Source organism: Atractosteus spatula, chromosome 9 (assembly GCF_055471065.1).
Source record: "Atractosteus spatula isolate fAtrSpa1 chromosome 9, fAtrSpa1.hap1, whole genome shotgun sequence".
NCBI classification, from domain to species: domain Eukaryota; kingdom Metazoa; phylum Chordata; class Actinopteri; order Semionotiformes; family Lepisosteidae; genus Atractosteus; species Atractosteus spatula.
The window spans coordinates 42199639-42219514 of record NC_142714.1 but is presented as its reverse complement, the minus strand read 5'-3'; the positions used below and the strand labels follow the sequence as shown (position 1 = coordinate 42219514).

The window sequence follows — 19876 nt, the reverse complement described above, 5'->3', positions numbered from 1 at the left end:
GTTTCTATTGCCAGTCTGTGGTCGCTGAGCCTGTCCTCTCGGAGCAGCCAGGTCTCACTGTGTCCAGTTTCTTTTGCCAGTCTGTGGTCACTGAGCCTGTCCTCTCAGAGCAGCCAGGTCTCACTCTGTCCAGTTTCTATTGCCAGTCTGTGGTCACTGAGCCTGTCCTCCCAGAGCAGCCAGGTCTGTGCCTTTGTCCAGTTTCTATGGCTAGGATGTGCTCACTGAGCCTGTCTTCTCTGGACAGCCAGGTCTGTCTGTGTCCATTTTCTATGGCTAGGCTATGTTCCCTGACTGAAAAGATTAAACCAGATTATCTTTGAGTTATTTGTGGGACCAGCGAAGTGAATAATTGGTTCGGTTTACGCTGTTACTCAGGTCTTAATCTGTTGAAGATTGAGAGATTCAGAATGCCAAATGGGGAGTGTCCCTCAAGAATTAGAGTTGAGGTTTCTTAGGTTCTGGGGCCATAATTGTGTCAATTAAGAAATTCTGAGATAGCCCCAGCTTTCTGAAGCTCTGGGACTTTTTCTGCGGTGCTGTGTGGGTGACTGGTGAGGTCTTTGTGACACTGACCAGTCATCTTTTGTAAGCACACTATGTATTGAAAGGCAACATTTTTTAAACCGAAGCTTGAATAGGCCCTGCAGTGGTAGACATTTTCAACATTTGCTCTAGACCATTTTGCTATCTTGCTCAAATAGTTTGCTTTTTTCCCCTCTCAGGTGTTTTTTTTCCACTTCTGAAGTGTATGTGTTTAGTTGTTTTTTACGCTGGCAAATGTGTTTGCTGAGCTCTGGAACATGCATTAGTGAATTGCTTTAGAAAGTGATATCACCCATGCTATCATGTAATTTTATTTGTATACTAGCTGGAGCCTTAAGGGCCAGACAATATCATGCACTGCTGTCACAGTGGCCCATGGTCACCTTTATTCTCTATTTGAGACCCCTGCTCTTGATGCTTGGTCCAGCAGCATTTTCACCTCCTTGGCTGAGCCCCTTAAATGCTAAACGAGGGTGGGACCTGTCCACTATTTGAATGGGAGACTTCTAGAGAAACCAGGTTACTGCTGTAAATGGTGTTGTTAGACCAGTAGGTGCTGCTCTTTCCTCTGGTCTGGACTTTCCAAACCAGCACCACAGTATGTTGACAAGGCACTCTGTGCTGAAGAAGTTACCAACCCTCAAATGAGAGACAAAACTGACTACGTGTGCATTAAAGATCCCAGGATGTTATTCGTAAGAGCAGGGGTGTTAACTCCAATGTTCATGTTAAACCTAAACTCCATTTCACACATGATCAATCTGGCTGACCTACACTTCCTCCATAATCAGAGAAATATCTCACTTCTCAATCTGATCACACAGGTGGGAGCTGCAATTCAATAATTAAGAGGATCCTCTCTTATATGTGAAGCTCTTTGGGATCAAAATTGTGCCCCATGCGAGATGCACACGATAATTGTTAGATTATTATTTTTAGTTGTGTATTTCCAGAATTAAGGAAGATCTATCTGTCCGTTTTGGACGGGGGGCAGGTTTGCTTTAGAACTGTGAGTAATATCTTTCCCCAGCAGTCTTAGTCTTCTGAGTCTGCAAATAGATCAGCAATACTGGAGAATTGCCTCCGAATTGCCAGAAAGGAAATGAACTCAAAAACGGGAAGAACCAAAAACGATGGGAGGCGAGGGACTGTGTATTTCTCAGATATATTAAGCTGCCCCCCTCCAGAAAACAATGGAAACATTCAGATTTCAGGCGCAGGCCGGCGAGCCAGCTGGTTTTAATCAATTGCTTCCATGTGACCGACTTCATATTAGCCCTGAAAAACGGTCGTGATAAGATAGCCTAGACGGTGCTGCACAGTGGCCTGGCAGTTCCCTAGGGACTCTGCTCTCTTGCTCTCCTCTCGGGTTGGAACCCTGTCCTGCTCATAACGACACCCTCCAGCAGGTCCAGGTGCTCCTGGGGTGTATCCCTGAGCACGCCAGCCTGCGCCAGTTCCAGCCGTTCAACTCTTTTTCCAACAGTCACTGAAATGACTGCCAGTCACGTTTTTGTTTTTCATTTCGACGTTTTCGCGGAAGCTTGGACCCGCGTTCCCTAAAACGAGGCTTTTCTCCCGAGATAGAAAAACGGCAGCTGATGAAGAAGAAAGATCCGGCTCCAACAGCACAAGCTTTGCAACCTGGAACTTCCCTGCTGGCTTCACAGTTTGTCACAGTTAACTCCACACACCCAGGAATTGCCCTGGCCCTTCTTCTTCAGCAACAATACAGGCTGTATTTCGAGCACTCAGAATGAACACAGACGTGGAGACCACGAGGAAGTGCATTTAAAACAGAGAACAGGAGGCGCTTCTTTCGGCAAAGGGTTGTGGGAGTCTGGGACAAACTAGCCAGTCCTGTTGTTGAAGCAGTTGCCTTGGTTTCCTACCAGAACCGGTTTAATAAGATTGTTGGATCAATTGGCTACTAACTACCTAATGGTTAGCACGACGGGATGTTCTCCTCCCGTGTGTAACCTTTCTAAAGTTCTAAACGTTTACATACACATGTATGGTCCTGAAAAACGCAGTAGCCCCCTGCGTGTCAAGCCCAACAGCGAATTCAGGATCTCTCAGAGCATAAATAACCGTAAGGTAGTAGGATCTGCTCTTTCTGTCACCACTCATTTACTACGAGCTGAACACAGGGATCTGCCTATACTTAAATTGCAGCGGCGTTGTCTCCACTCTTCGCAGCTAATTTCTAAAGGATCTCACTGTTTACGTACGGCTTTCAATGCGTTTGTGTTTAAAAAGCTTTTAAACACTTCTATCGCGTGGGTTTGCTGAGTCTGCTTTCCCAGGGTGACAATTAGGTGTATTGTACCTTGCGGAAACTCAGTGCTACCAGAACGTTATCTTGGGTTCACTGGAGGCAGTCCACGGGCTATGACTACTAGTCCTGAGCTAAAAAGGTGAAGCAGAGACAGAACGCGATGAGGTTCCAAGCCTAGTGGTACCTCGGTATAGTGTTTCCAGATTCTGGATTTGAGAGCAAAGACTACACATATGAAGGTGGTGTAAAAACCACATATAAACGACAGTGAAAAAGTGAGGATCCTCGTGTTTGATAAAATAATAGGTGTATCATGTAATAGTGCAGTAATTATTGCAAAATAACGCAGAAAACTATTTTAGAAAACAAAGTTTTCTAACGGCGTATTAAATATTAAGTTTCCGTTATAAACCTAACATGCGGTAAGACTAGAAGTTGTAATTTCCATTTAAACATTAAGATGCTCTTTTTTTATTTTGGCTTGGAGCATTTTTGCTATCGCTCTGTTTCGTGCCGCATCCAGAATTGTAACATTCACAGTTTTCTCAGTAGTCATTCCTGGAGGAGTGGGCTATGCTTTGCTCTCTGATGATAGGTGAACGGCCTTGACCGGAGCGCTTTTTGGGTTTCAAGTTAAAACAAGGAGGCTACAGCGCTCCAGCTACAGCTCCGCGCAGTGGACAATTAATTACAATGCAAAGAGACATGAAAGTCATCGCAACTCCTGGCCGAGATTTCGCAGCAACAGTTTGACTTTTCCTGGAGTGCCGACCGACTGTTTGTTAAGGGTACCCTCGGGCGAAAATGCCTTTTTGTAAGAGGGCAATCCTCCCTAGAGATGTTTGCAAAGGAGACGCGAAAAGGCAAGCGGCGATATTCGCGGATCTGGTGGACGTTTGCGGCTTTTCGCTGTGCTCGGTGCTAAGACAGCTCTCGGATTTATCCAGGCAGTCTGTCAGCATCATAGAAGAACTCGAGGGGGAGATCGTTTCGATTTATCAGCGTTCCGGGACTTTGGAGAGCAAAGTTATCAGTCTCCAAAAACACGTTTCTGCGCTAGCTACAAAGCCATCAAGAAGGAGTAAGTAAAGGCACCAATTTTCCGGTCATTTCACGGGTGGAATTTTAATTGCGGACTTCTTTCACCAAGTTTTTATTTTAGTAAAAAAAAAAGTGCCAATAATTAAGCTTAGATTTTCTGACATAAATATAAGTCGTTTTCGTTTAATATGATGCATGTTGTATGAGAGTGACTGTGATTGTGTATGATAGGCACGCACTCTTAAATCAAACTTTGATTTTGCCTTTTTCTTGGACTTTTCAATCATTATTTGACCAACGTATCCAGTTGCAGATATATGCAATATAAAACCAGCAGCCTGATATAAATTAATATCCCATTTTTCTCGCAACCTTGTATCTTATTTCCTTCTTTAAAGGTGTTTACATTTTTGTCTAATAGTGCATTTATTTCGTAGAAATAGGAGCAAATTCAGGTGATTCATACCGTCTGTACAGTATACGATTGTAGTATATAAAGCCTTTAGGTTTATGAAATCCCATCTGGATAATGTTTGGGGTGTAACTGCGATCAAAACATTGTTCAACTACACAAGCTGACAAGTTCAACTCGTGACACAGGATTGGCTTGTGCGGAGTCCAAAACTCACAGCTGGGACGAGCAAGCAGTGGTGTAGTGGGAGCGGCAGAGGGAGGCAGATACAGGTTCCACCCCCAGGCTACATTTCCATTGCAGTTTTAGATTAAAAGCATTTTATTTCCGACAACTTTGACATGGGTGTTAACCTCAGGAAATGTTGTACTGCAGTACATTATTTTGAAATACTTCGTTCAGTGACTGATTAAATAAAACAGTCGAGATACTTACCCGTACAATCACTAAGGGCCAGTTTATTAATAACGCGAACACATTTCAGATGGTAACGACCTCTTATTTCCGTTACACTGACAATGCAGGAAAAATAATATAGGACGCAACGCGCAGGTACGTCTAGTTTATATACAGTAGTAGCAAATCAGGGCTCACACCATGATGACCTCTGTGGTTGGCAGCGTTTGAGCTCCTTGAGCTAGCAATCAAAAAGCTTGAATGTTTGTGTAGCATTTTTATGCTTTGGAGTAGCCTCGTGGGAGATATTTCCATTATTATCAGTTATCCAGAATGACCAGTGAAATGTGAACCAGGGAACACAAGTGGAAACAATGTGGAAGAGCAATTAAAACCAAATAACAGGAGGCACTTCTTTACACAAAGGATCGTGGGAGTATGGAACAAGTCACCCAGCCATGTTGGCAAAGCTGATAAACTGGCTTCTTTTAGGAAACGGTCGGATGAGAGCCTTGGACTGGTTAGGTACTCGCAACCAAACAAGTTGGATGGGTTGAATGGCCTCCTTTCATCTGTTACCCGTCTTAAGTTCTAACAGTTTCTCTAAAGTGCACCTAAAATATTTCAGTTTCAGGTCAGCCAATTGCAGTCTGTTCTTTGCCCTCTTCAGAAAAAAGAGACATCTTGTTAAACTGTATTGCTTTAACTGAAGGGAAAACCCTGTTAGGATAGTGTTTCTGCCAAACTGAAACTAAAGAGGTTGTTTTTTTGAGCAACCGGCTGCAGTTTCTTGATTTCCCTTTGGTCAGAGCTAAACCAGTGACATGGTAAATGGAAGTGTTTAGTAAGAAAAGAAGGGCTGGCATCACTTAATATTTCTTGAGGCTTTTTCATCATGGTGAGACTTCTTGGCTGGGGAAAGGGTTCATCCAAAGTACTACAGTGGGCTTTTTATCATGAGGCACAAGCAGCTGTACATTCAGAACAAATATATTTCCTCTCGGTGCTTCAACTAGGCCCAGATCCTCCCCAACAGTGTCCCAAGGGGGCTGCAAGATAAAAGATTCAGTTTCAGTTCCCTTTTCCATAAGAAGAACATCTGGGTAACTGTTAATTCCAGGAAAACAGACGACGAAGGAACAACACAGAGCTTAAGAGAAGTAGATTGGGATAGGACAGATATGGAATCAGTAGAGAATGGATGACAACAGTTTAAGGTTATTCAAGGAGATTCATACCAAGAGAAAGCAAATTCACAGCTAGACAGCAGTGGTCAAAGTGGATCTTATTAAATATAATGAATGTGATTAACTCTAAGCACAGGTGAAAAGGGATATTAGAATGACTGACAGAGAAATAACTTGGAGGGAGTTAACTGTGGGGGTTAAAACAAATAATAAAAAGATCTTTCAGTACCACAACTGCAAAAGAATAGTAACGTGTTTCAGAGACAGAAATGAGAAAACTTGAGAAAAAAGCTATGATATTGGATAATGTATTAAGTTAATATTTCACTCAGCCCTTTACTAAGAAAGAAATTATCAACATGGGTCAGGCTGAGGTAGGAAGAAATATTTCTATATTCAGTAATACTGGCACAAGAGACAGACATGTTGCAGATATTGGATGCATTTCTGATAAAGAAATGGCATTGTAGCAATTGAACATAAGGAAACAAGATATGATACCTTTTGTTTGTTAGTAAAATTCAATTCTTCACTCAGGATGGGGAATAATACATTTCGATTGGCTTACCTTTTGATAACCTAGTCCTTATTCTACCACAAGAGTGAAATAAAATGACAAAACCAAACTAAATAATTACAGACCAATATGCCCAGTACTACAGTTACATGTAAGGGTATAAAAACGATGATTAGAACTAAACTAGAGGATCACGTCTACAGTAATAAGATTATAGGGGTTGAGCAATGGGAAAGGTTGGTCACACTAGCTAATGAACAAGCAACAGTATTGCCAGATGCAAACAGTGTTTGATATAGATTTTCACAAATCATTTGATGTAATGTATAATAAAAAAATGTTTAATTGCATGTGGTAGCAATTCAAGGTAATACATTTGGACTGAGACACGGTTAATGGATAGTATGAATAACAGATAAGGGGGATGAATGCTCGAACTGGGGTGAACTATTGGAGTACCATAGGGATCTTAGGACCACTTATCTTCCTTAATAATGCAGGCATTTTGAATTGCAATGTAGTTAGTAAACGAGTAAATTTTGCAAAATATGGGAAGGAAAAAAACACCTGGCAGAATGTTACATACAGGAAGACAAAAAACCCATACATTTTAAATATGAGAAATGGTGAGCTTGAAGTGCAGGTATGTGCAAGTAGGTTACAGTTTTTTCTTTTGAGTGTTTACGGTGGTTCTCAGCCAAGGTCTTGGAGACCATTGTGTCTTTTGGTTTATGTATCAGTTGCAGGAAATTTGTTTTCTTTTTTTTTATTTTAGATGTTTCTTCAAATGTTCTGTGGGGTTGGCAATTCATATCAAACCTGTACAGTTCATGAGTTTCAGAACTCCTGAAATGCGAAATGTGATGCAGTGTAAACTAGGAACGTGTAGCCCTCCTGGGTCTGTTCATCACAAATTGATGACCCATTAAGAACATTTTAGTCAGAAATAAGGAAACAAATTACTAATTAGCTTAAGAACATAAGCATGGCTACAGGCAAGAGGAAGCCTTTTGACCATCTGGCCTATTCAGTAGTTAGTAGTTCCATGATCCCAGAAACATATCCAGCCGTTTCTTGATAGAACCCGGGATATTTAACAATGTAGATGGGAAGCTTGTTCCAGTCTCCCACAAGTCTTCTGGTAAAGAAGTACCTCCTGCTCGGAGTTTTAAATTCACTTTCACTTGAGCAAGTTTCCTCTAGTTTGCTTTTCACTGTTCGTTTTCAAGAAATCTCTGTCATGGGTTTGAGGAATTTGAATACCTGTAATGTTGCAGAGAGACTGCATAAACCTCTGCATGCTGGAGATAATCTGCTTTAATTTGGCTGTTTTTGACACCAGGGGCTAAGTGTAGAAAAAAGAGGGAGCAGGTCTGTTCCCATTAGCAGTGGTGCTTAAGGCCCCAGCTGGGACACATGCCATCAGACAGTGGTCTCACAGGAGCAGAGCTGACAACCTCTGTTCCAGACACAGGCAGTTAGTCGCTGAGCCAGCAAAATTCGCTTAACTTTGTAATATTAACACTAATAATTCTGCTAGTCTTGATGGTATTAAACATTTTTGTGGAACCTGTTGCTCATCTGGTATTAACTCCGGAGAACCCCTTCCACAGACTGGAAGTCAGACCCTAACTGCTATAGACGTACTGTATGTCTTGCCTTCCCAAGGTCTTGGACAAATTGTTAACAAGCAGCTAAGCTCTTTTTTATACATCAGTTACATTTTATTTGATACGCAGTCTGGTTTTTGTTCTGAATGTGGGTGAGTTACAGTAGCTGTGAATGTTCTTAAAATGCTCTTGACAAAAACCACACTAGCGCAGCTTTCCTTATAGATTAATTCCTTAAAGTAACGATGATAAGACTTGTATCATTCAATATTATATAACAAATATTTGATCATTCGGAATCTGTGCAATAGGGCAAGTTTTAAAGAGCCTTGCTGTATAAATATAAGCAACCCAAAGCATATATGAATTGACTGTTTTTTTACTTACACTTGTAGGATAAATGGCAAGCCTTCTCTGTGATCATCTACATTGGACCAAGTTACCTGTATGGAGTTGTTTATTTCAGTTCCTTTATGTGCTTGGTGTTTTACTGAGGCTACTTATTTTAAAAGTGGATTTTTCCTGTGTATCGGTATTCTAATCACGTAAGCAAGTTGTAAACTTACAATTTCAATTAGACTCAGTTATGTACTGTATTTAACCAGGTCAGCAAACAAAAAAAAATACACAAAAATATGTGTGCATAAAAGAGACACTTTTCTTTCTTACTGGGTGAATCTTCATTTCTTTCTGCACAGGGTTGATGAATCCACAGTGCCTTGCAGCTGTTCCCCAGGGCGAAGTGTTAATTGTCTTAGTCTGTGCCATTTCAAATACAGTCCAGAGAATGTGAGGATGCAATCTTCTCGGTTTCTCTCCTCTGCAGGCTCTGCGGGAGACAGGGTCACTGTGGCTTGGTGATGACAATCTCTCCACATCTCTCCACTCCTGCAGTGTGACAGAGCCTTCTCATTCTCAGAGAGCAAGCAGTGACCTCGTAATGCTAGCTCCTGCTTCTCGACAGATTTATTAATCACACACAGACCACCTTGGCTCATTTTACCCTGACACAACTGAGGAGGGTTGTGTCATTAGCTAACCACTAACCAAAAAATTAAAAGTAGAAGAACTTAAACGTTTATGATTAGTTCTGGCTTGTGACCCCTGGTCAGGTTAAAAGAAGTGCTTGTGCAGAGTTCTTGAGGCGGTATTTGTCGTAGGGCACAATTTTGCTACTTGCCAAGAGCTCACTTTTACACCCCCATCTGCATGTGTGTTTCTCATCTTGCTTCTTTCCATGCGTTTAACAGCTTATGAGCAGAGCTCAGAGACAGAGGGAGCAGCTGGGGGATGTGAGCGTTAAGGGCTGACATTACATCCAGGTAATGCGCAGCAGTAACAACTTCCTGTCTTGGCTCGGGCCTTCCTCTCAGATACAGGCCTTGCGCACACTTTCCGCTGTCCTGGTGTTGCCACGGCAGCGCTCCAGATGTGGATGCCAAAAAAAAGCCCAACCAGGACGGGAGTGTTTACAGATGGACAGATGAGTGAGGAGATTGTCTGTCGGCAAGGTCGGGCCTGGCTTTCATCTGTCTGTTCTTTACAGCTTCAGAATATCAGGGGAACTTTCCTTAAGGCTTCTCCTTCTTTCGTTTGTTTGAGGCATTGATTTGCCTTCACAGCCCAATGAAATGGAAAATGTTTCCTGTTCAAATTACTATGAAATCCACTTTCAAAGGTTACTCTTCCTACAGAGGCCAAAATCATTTTTCAAATTACGTTTCCATTATAGCTTATCGCCATGACTACTGAAACAGCGGTTTTGACCTGTGCCTCTTATTGTTATTGTCAATGCAAAACTTGGAAAGCACTGCCTGATGTTTTCAGACCATAAAAAAACATCATTAATGTCTTTCTGTTTGTATAACATGGCAAATGGTGTAGACAGAATAAGAGAAACATTATATGTAATGAATATAAAATACTCTTCTAATGTTGTATTTGTTTTATAGTGTTGTCATGGTTCATCCTTGTAATAGTGCTTTGATATAAGACTGCTAGTTACTTTTTTAAGTTTTATGGATTGTGTTATGTGTAAGTTTTTTTCTTCAGGACTTTACACCAAGTTAAAAAAATAAACAAATGAGCAGACACAAATAAGCAAACAAATAATTTACTTATTCTAATCATACCTGCTTACACACCCCCCAGCTCAATAAATCATGCTTTATTACATAATCAGTACAATTGTTTTACAAGAATCAGTAGCTTGTATACCTTGAAATGTCTCAAATTGCAGTGCAGTGGGAGTCTGATGTATTTCCTTCCACCCAGTGAGCTTGTCAGTCAGCTCGGTGGCTGAATCACATTGGCCTTGAAGGAGATGGAATTAGTTTACAAAAGACACTGTGTGCTGTGTAACAGCATTTGTTCCATGGTTTTCTGCATTAACAGCTCACAGAGAGCTTGTGGGAGGTCTTTACAAGATGTGTTTATGGCAATTTGAAAGCTGCTTAATCTTATATTGTGAGTGGATTTCACCAATGTGTTTCCCCTGTGGGGACAGGGTTTACTCCCAGGCAGACAGTTGTGAAGATTTCACTGAGAAGGCCTCTTGGGTTGTGAAAGATGAAACAGACGTGACTCCCTGTGTCCAGATCCTCTGTCCAAAGTAATGATAAACGCACGTCCAAGTCAGGGTCTCGATTTCAAGAATCCCGTCATGGAAGTAGCAGGCATGTTTAGGTGTTGCTTTCTTGAGGCTGCTTCTCGGTGCAGGACTCAAGCACTGCAAACGTTACGCTCACTGAAAGCGGCTAAAAATAGGGAAGGGTGTGAGCCTGGGGATTGATGCCTGACAGTGGCCACCATCCAACAGCTTGCCCACGGAGTCCCTCATTCCAGATGGCATCGTGCACAATCCTGCAGTTCCCCCAACAGAGCAAAGATGCTCAGAGCGCCCCCTCTGCCTCTCTGATAAGGCCGAAGCTAACACAAACCCCCCCCTTTAGCACTGTGGTGAACTGTAGCAAAGCAGCTCCAGCACCAGGATGTTGGATATTCTTCTCTTTGGAGCACCAGACAGCAGCATATCGCCGATTTAGTGTCTTCAATCCTTTTTTACATTTGACTCTGTCTGCAGTTGCAAGCGCAAGTCAGTGTTACAGTTGACATTCAGGAAACCGAGGGGTGTAAATCATTTTGTCTGCCTCTTGGCAACACATATCTCACAGACGGTGATTTTCCTTGTGTTTACAGTCAGGCCACAGCAGTCAGCAGTAGCTGTGGTGTGGCCTGGTCCAGAGCCCGATCCTGGTAAGCCTGTGGTACCACTTTTCATAGGGGGTTTTCGGTGTTGGTATCGGGGTTAATTTGGGTTGCCTCTATTTTAACTTTAGGCCAACAGCCACAAAGGCAAAGGCCTCCAGCTCTCTAAGCCTGGTATCGTGGTCCTGCAGTTGGTGTCTTACTGCAGCACACTGCCTCCGGAAGGAGCCAGGCTCAAGCTGTGAGGTGGATATAGTAAGTCCAACAGATCCTGCTTCAGCGTTACCATGGAGACGGCACGTGTACTGTAGGTATTGAAGCTGACCCAGGTACAGCACCTTTTCGAAAAGGCAACCAACTCCCACATATGACTGCAAAAATTCAGTGATTGTTACTTGTTCTCGGCATATCAGACAGACAATAAATAATAAAAATGAATGGCCCATTTCTGAGTTACTATAAATCACATCTCGACACGCGTTTCACCACTTTCCCAGATGGCTGCAGTACTCAGAAAACACATGCTTGCTATTTAAAAATGAGGCTTCTTTTTGAGTATGTAATCATGTCTCCAGATTTTCTTGGCTATAATAGCTGGGGATTTATTTATGTTTTATAGCACTGTGTTCCAGGCCTCCTTGACATGTGAGAATACCATATACCATAACTTATAAATATTTATGTTTTCCTTAAAATATCATTTTCAAATAGATATTCACTTCAGTTTATGTGAAGCAATCTTCATACAGTGATGTGAAAATGAAAGTACACCCCCTTATGATTGTGTGGTTTTATATATTAAGATATATCTGACGTTCACCTAGTCCTCACCAAGTCCTAACAGTAGATAAATCTAACCTCATGCGACAGATATCACTCACGGTTTTTACTCAATATTTTTTAAACAGAAAATCGGCCAACATTCAGAAGTCTTTTGTGAAAAAGTAAGTGCACCCTTACTGCTTCCATATCAGTTAAGAAGCTAATTTAATCAGGTGCTGCTAAACAACTGTACATGATTAGTTGATCATCAGGAAGTCCTTCCACCTGTATATAAAATCAGAAACCTTGTCAGTTTCTTCTGGAGCATTCAGGTTTGTATAACCTGGGGTGTTTAGTAACACAGGATGTGTGTAATCAGAATTAAGCTTAGTGTTAAATTTTCCTCACTAATGGATTTTATAGAATTCCACGGCTGATTCCTTCTCAATCATTGTTTTTTTTCCTTTTTAAGTAAAACAAACTGATGCAAGTGGATCCTTAATAACCCTTTCTCGTTTAAAAAGGTTTTATTTAAATGTTGTGTGTTTGTAATTAAATGTTTTGTGGTTGTACTTCTGAATGACTTTTATGATCAGATCAGCTCTGTCTTGTTGATTTTTGGATTTGTCTGGTCACCATGCACAGTGCTTAGTGCATAGACAGGACCTGTAATAAAAGAATACCTGAGGCAGTTTCACATTCATATTTTTAATGAAACGTTTACATGTGTATTTTTGTGTTTTGCAGTTATAATTCTATAACTCTTTTGAGGTTTTCAAAACAGAGCACCTACAGTATATATTAATCTAGAGTTTTCTTTCTACAATTTAGCGATTGTAGATACTGGGGCTTTGTTAAATTGCTTGGATAAAGAAAAACACAGGAAACCTATTGATGATCTCCTGGAACAAGAGAAGGTTTGTGAAATAGTTTAATTGAATAACCTTACGCAACGCCTAGTAGATCCCTGAATACTATGCTTACAGGAGAAAACAGATTACATGTTATTTGGTAAACTCTTGCTTTGACATTTCAGCAACTCCTGTGACTTGTAATGGCAACTGTGCCACCACACACAATAGCTTGTGATTAAATCAGGAGCTAATGAATGCAGCTTTCAATGATAAAATAATGCAAAATTGTTGTCATGCCAACAGGAGTCTATTTATACTGCATTTTTGGTTTCAAATTCATGCTTCCTTGATTAATATTTGAAGTATGTTGCTATATAAAAGGAAACTGCATGTTGTGTAAGAGTTTTGTGTGTCTGACTCATTTGTTCCACCTGACCTCCGTATTCTGATGTGATGAGTCTTTGACCCCCCTGCCCCTCCTCCCCCCCCCCCCAGGAATACATGTATGTCAGCAGATGTCTTCTCCTCCAAACTAGAAGTCAGTGCTCCTAATAAATCACTTTCATTCCTCACCACTTCGAGCGTGAGGAAAACTAAGCATGCCGTCTTTACAGTGTTTGGTAACTGTTTTAATTTACTGCTCTAACTTCCAATCCAGCGAGAAACAAATAATTTCAACTGTGATAACTTTCTGTCAGCTTTGTGGCTGCAGTGTGGCATTGTGGTCAAGGCTCTGTCCTGGAGGGTTGCAGGTTCAAATCCTAGGTGGGCCGCAGCTGTTTTGCCCTTGGGTGAGGTTTGTACTCCGAGTGCTTTAGTAAGTGTCCTGTAAATGCGTCTCCAGGTTGATCAAATGGATAAAAAGGTCTCATCATTGTAAATGAGAGTTTTTTCTCAATTGACTGACTTATGAATAGAAAAATGCCTCAGGTGTTAGAAACTTGTTCAGCTTTTTTTTCCACACATTTGGTTTAGCCATCATACAGCAATATGCACAAAACAGATACATTTTTTTCTTCCAGTATCAGAATGCCTGACCTTTGCTCCTTACTGTAGCAAGTTTCAGTAGGTGAAGAAACAAATCCCTGTAATATTGGGTTCACAGTGCTGACATTACATCTATTATTCAGTGTGTAACGCTTACGGCCGACAGGTACTGTGTAAGAGCCGGCTTACCAGAGCAGGTGACGTCACCGCCCTTCCCTGTGATAGCAGGACCACAGCTAGTGGGCTGCAGAGAGATCTCTCTTTGGCTCACTGGGCTGGGTCCCTGCTGAGTGACGCGGGAGTCCCGGGTTTGAGGCCCTGACGGTGGGGGGCCGACCTAATGCGGCAAGGGCGCCCGTCTGAGCCCCCGTTGCGTTACAAGTGTAATGTGTTGCCCTCTTTCTCTTCAGGTTTTCGTATTTCTACAGGATCAAGCTGTTGTTGTAGCCATGTGGTACAGTATGACTCTCTAGGTTAGAGTGGTAGACGTAGATTTTAGCCTTTGTGAGCTAAGCACTCATCACCAGGTTGAAATGTGTTGGACAAAACAATGCTTAACCTCTACCAGTTTGCTGTGTAATCGTAGGTGTCATTTTGTGCACCTCCACTCTACAGCCCGGTGGACGCACCACCACATGTGAACCTGAGCCAGCAGCTCACAGGAAGGCTCTCTGAGCATTTCTTCAGGATTTAAGATTTAGACAGTGCTTTTAACAAAAACACTGCGGAAAATAATGCATGTTTTAAAATAGAGTTATTAGAAGGATGTCCCTGAAATGTATTTAGACTAAGCAGGTTTGATCTAGAGTAGCACAGTGGTTAGCATTGCTGCTTCACAGTTCTGGGGCCCTGGGTCCAGTTCTGGACCTGGGAGGCTGTCAGTGTGCAGTTTGTATATTCTCTCCATGCTGGCTCGGGTTTCCTCTGGGTGCTCCAGTTTCCTCCCACAGTCTAGAGACATACTGGTAGGTTAAATGGCTTCTGTGAAACCTGACCCTGGTCTGTTAGTGTCTGTTTTCTGTGTGTGCCCTGTGATGGACTGGTGTCCTGCCCAGGATGTACCCCGCCTTGTGCCTCTTGCTTGCCTGGATAGGCTCCAGTTCTCCTGGCATCCTGAATTGGAAGACGCGGTTAGAAAATGTATGGATGGAGGTTTGAAGTAATGGCTCCTTCCTCGGCTGGTGCTTTTTCAGCTGTACCTCTGTTTGTCAAAACACAAACTCTTGCAAATTAAAGTCACTTGCCAATTTATGACTAGTGTGCCCAACATCCAGCGGATGTTTGACATTTGAATTTGCATATATAGTTTGTTGCTATTGTCTTCAAGTGTTTATCTTTTTTATGTTCACATGGTTTTTTTTTTATGGGAACGTATTTGGTATTTCATCTTGTTTCCATCATGTGTTTTGCATTGCCGGGCTGTTGGAAAGATACTTGAAGGCGTTTTGCGGTCCAATTTGAATAGAGACAGTTGACTGCAGGCGCAGACAGGGAGAGGGGTGTGAACGAACTCAACAAGCTGATGCCCTTTTTCAGTATTTAATGACATTCACCCACTATTTGCTGAAAGTTCGAATAAATATATAAACGACGATCACGCTCATTTGTAATGAAATGGCAGATCCCATCCAGAAAATGGCTGGACAGCTTGTTCCTCACTTCGGCAAACCCTTTGTGTAAAGAGTTACTGCCAGTTTTTAGTTAAAAATGCACTTTCCGCTTGTGTCTTCTGGTTGAGGTTTAATGTTGATCCATGAGAAATCATTTGGTTAACTTTGTCAATCCATTTGCGCAATCATACAATTCGGATTCTACACTTCTAAATCAATAGACCGGCATTTTGTATTTGTTTTCCTATACATTGTCTGTAGGAGGATGATGATACATCAATTTTATCGCCTACATCTTACTCAGTGATAGGTTCAGCATCTCCCAGCTAATAGTTCACAGGCTCGCTCACAGCCCATCTGGTCATTACTAGCTACCATAAAGGCTGGATAGAACCTGGTCTTGTTTGCACCCTTACTTATATTCTTGTTCTGTCTATATGTAATACTCTGCAGTTGACATTTACCAAGAGTCCTGAATATTGATTAAGTCTTTCCTTCAGAAATACTTGGACAAAATGTTAAGAGATTGTGGAAGACATAGCCACGTTTTTAAAAGCATAGCACGTCCTCTATAAGGTGTACAAATGAAGGGTGGTTGAAAACACCCCCTCCCCCTTTCCCCTATGGCCTAAAAATGATGATTTGCTGATTTTTCGGTGATTCTCGAGTCCGTGCTGCAGGACCCAGTGACCTTGCGGAGTCCAGCCATGCTCAAAAAAAGAGTTTTGTGCTCGGCGCAGAATTGAACTTCCAAGACGGCCCAGTTAAGATCAACAAACAATCTCCCTGCCGGCTTTAATGGCTTTAAAATTCATTCCAGATGGCAGGGGCTTGACAGAAAGCAGATGCCTTGGCGGCCCGGAGAGAGGAGCTGAGTGCTGTGAGAGTAGGGTGCTGGGAGCTTTTGAAAATGTGTTTGTTGGCAGCATGGCCACAGAGCCCCAGCCCAGCTATAAAGCACATGAAAACAATAAATTAAAGCAACACCAGCTTACTAGTTTTTAATTCCTGTGTTGTGAGTGAATAACTCATAGGATGGAAATACTACACGTCAGGGGCACCCACAACTGGAGGGTGAGGTCTTTAATGGAAGGTTGCACTTTCTGATGGTATCGAATTCCATAGACAAGGATGTACGTCTACATTCACATGCACAGTATAACATGAAGATGGGAATGTACACTTTTAGCTAGGTCTAAGGCCCTTTCACAGAAAATGAACTTCTTCATCTAAACAGCCTGTTAATTCCACTTCATGTATATCAAGTCAAAGAGCGCAGCTCTTTTACCCTTATTAGGACAAAGCTAATTCTGACAAACAACATGAGCTTATACTGTATATGCATCTTGCAAGGAACTCCTTTCAGGGTTTTTGTGGTTTTTGAGAGTAAGGAGCAGTCACTGTGAATGAATGCTAATTAACCCTGGCGGTTTCACAATGCTAGAAAGCAGAGATGTCTAACATGATTTGTAGTTGTATGAATACTTTATGTATTTTATTGTATTATTGACTAGTCTTGAGAGTTTAATAGGAGAGGATCTTCTTCTAGAAGAAGATGTTAAGTTGTATGACCTCAATTCTTTTGCTGCGTCTGATCATACAACTTAAAGTTTAAGTTGGGTACTTCTGAAATTATTTTAGAAATATAGACACACAGGTGCGTATGGGGATATGCATGGAATACATTTTAGAAGTAACATTGAGTACAATTCAACAGATATTTATATAATCCTTAAATCCTTGAGTCCCATCGGTGAAGAATTACAACGACACAGCTGCATTCCAATGAAGAACATTATTTTAAAACGATGTTGTATGATGCCCCTACAACATTGCGAAGAAGTGTTGCCTATTGTCCGAAATGGAATTCCTGTTTGTGCATGTGCAAGTTTGTGTCTGCACGTGCTTGTGTCTGTTTTGTGAGAGAGTGACAAACCAGGGAAACTGCAGACCCCAGGAGGTCAGAGTCCGTGCCTTGAATTGTGTGTCTTTTTGAGATTGGGCTTCTCTCACTATCCTAGTCCTGGTTCAGCCCGAACTGTGAGCTTGTGAGCTCTGGCCTTCCTTTGGAATTGTCACAGCCTGAGGAACTAATGTATGTAGTGTGGAGGGGAGACGCCAATTCGCAGTTTGCTCCCTTTCTTTTTTTAAACCTGAGTAGGTGTGAGCTATCTTGCCAGAGCTGTGCCGCCGCATTACAGAGTATTCCTCTTTAAAACTGAGTGAGTGTACGTGTAAACAGTACGTCTATGAGCTAGAGATAGAATTAGAAGAGGAGCAAAAATTCCTGTGCTTTGCAGTGCCTGGACCAGAACTGAGGGGAAAAGGAGCCTGTTCCCTCTGGCAGTGAAGCATGCCTCTATTTAAAGGTAATTATGGATGAAATTCTGATTCTGTCGGGGGTTGCAGTAATGTGGGAGTACATTAGGCAGTATTACAGTGAAAGATGTGAATTTATGCATCGTTCTGTAAAACTGCAGCATGAAATTGTGGAAGACATATCCATGTTTTGAAACACATTGCATGTACTCTGTAAGACATCATAGAGTCTTATTTTTATGTATTAACTTCAGTTGGAGGATTGGAATAAAATGAGCAGAGGGATTGAAGAGGCCATGTCGTTCAGTTCTGTAATAGGTGTTATATGTTCTTCAGGTCAAAGTAACTTTGTTTTGTGGGTGCAAGAGGCTCCAACACGAGGTGCACTTTTGTGATATTTCATTGGAGTAGAGCATTCAGGTCAAAATGGACTTTCAGTCGTGCATAGCGACTAAACCCACAGGCACTGCTGTCAAGTCTGAGAAAACACTCTCAGCCACAGTAGGCTGTGATTACCAGTCACAAAGGTTAGCGAAGCGCTGCAAAGACCATTTCACACTTCAGCATTGATCCGTTTGCAGACTTGAGACAGGAAATTAAGTTCTTGATGTCCACAGAAAAGGCCGAGACTCTAGAATGGCTCAACTGACAAAGATGTGATCCTGACATGATGGGTTTGAGACTTGGTCAGGTCACTGGCCAGCTGTGATCAAGGCTCCAAGGAGGCATCAATGGGGTTAGCTGGCCTGAGCTTCACACAGTAATCACTGAGACTTCCCAGGTGACTGCGGAGCTCCAGTTAGCACTGATTCTCGGATATGGAGCTGTGCTGCCTGTGACAGTAAAAAAAATGTAAAAAGACATGTGGCTCAAAGGTGGGCGGGTGGTGGAAGTGCCTACACTACCAACTTCTCACTCTCCCCTGTGTGCGGTCACAGGGTTTGTACCTGCAAGTCTTGATGTGAAAAACACACAGTTGGTAATTCCAAATTGGGTGGTTATAGTAAATATAATTGGTGATTTTAATTTTTTAAAATAATACAAAAGGCAAAGACCCTTGCCCTCCTTTACCACTGTGTGGTGCAGTGTTACAAAAGGTGCCTCTAGGAAGGGATTCAATACCCTCAGCCTGCTCCTGTAAGAGATGAGAGGGAACAGAGGTGTATTCTCTGCCCCTGAGAGAGACATGCTCACCTGCACAGTGGATAGAACTCAAGCAGTTTGTAGGCTTATCTTAAGATTATGTATAGATTTTTTTTCTTCACTGCATTTTAATGCTGTTTCTGGATAGCAGTGTAAGCCAGTATTTTCCCCTAGAACACCAGGAGTCCCAGGAGCAACCAAGAGCAGGCTGACCCTTGTGGTCCAGTTGCTAGTCAGTTCAAGCCTGGGCTGTCTCATTGGCCAGCTGTGACCTGTGAATCCCCCAACAGTGTCCACCCATTGGCTATGCATTGCCAGGTCTGTGAGTGCTGTCGGTGGCCAGGGTTCTCTCGATAGAAGAGCAACTGCTGGGACCCGCCTACTGCCTGCAGTGACATCAGTGAGAGACATACTGCTTCTCCAGTCAGCACTAACTCTCCCTTATGGCACTGCTTGACACACATCAAATGATGAGTGACTCTGACAGAAGGAGAACTACAGGTGTGCATCCACCAACTGAAAAAAAATACAATTACGATTTTTTCAAGGATTATTTCAAAGTTAGAAACATGACTATCCCGTACCAAATTCAGCGCTGGAGAAAATAAAAATGGATTCGCCTTGATTCTTAAAAGGCCCCTTATGGTTGAAGAAAATGATCCTTAGTTCATCTGTGTTGGTCAGAGATGAACTGAGAAATGTTCACAAAGTCATGGAGAGCTGGGAGCTGTACTAACAAACCTGACAAATATGCTGTTTCTTCCAGAAGTTCTCTTATATTTTAATACACCACTTTGTTAAAAACTGCAGTGGTGGGACCACAAAACCTTCATTTGTAAGAAAAGGGTTTTATGACACTTGTGAATTAGAAACTTCCTGAATCCCCAAACCATTTATCACATTTCATGTATGTTTCTATAACCGTATGTGGTTGTCTGATCTGGGGACTTGTTTTCTGGGTTTTGATGATTTTGTGGTACACGTTCTGACAAGGATGATGTAATCCT

The 19876-nt window shown here is 42.1% G+C and overlaps 1 protein-coding gene across 2 annotated transcripts in view; it reads left to right on the top strand.

The window, feature by feature from the left end:
- The first annotated feature begins 3598 nt into the window (after positions 1-3598).
- The window catches only part of nhsl2 (NHS-like 2), a 100291-nt gene continuing 84013 nt past the window's right edge, over positions 3599-19876 (top strand). For both annotated transcript variants that reach the window (XM_088925148.1, XM_088925147.1), the window contains exon 1: positions 3599-3905. In XM_088925148.1, the coding sequence (XP_088781274.1) occupies positions 3629-3905 (277 nt within the window). In that variant the 5' untranslated portion in view covers positions 3599-3628. The remainder of the gene's footprint in view (positions 3906-19876) is intronic.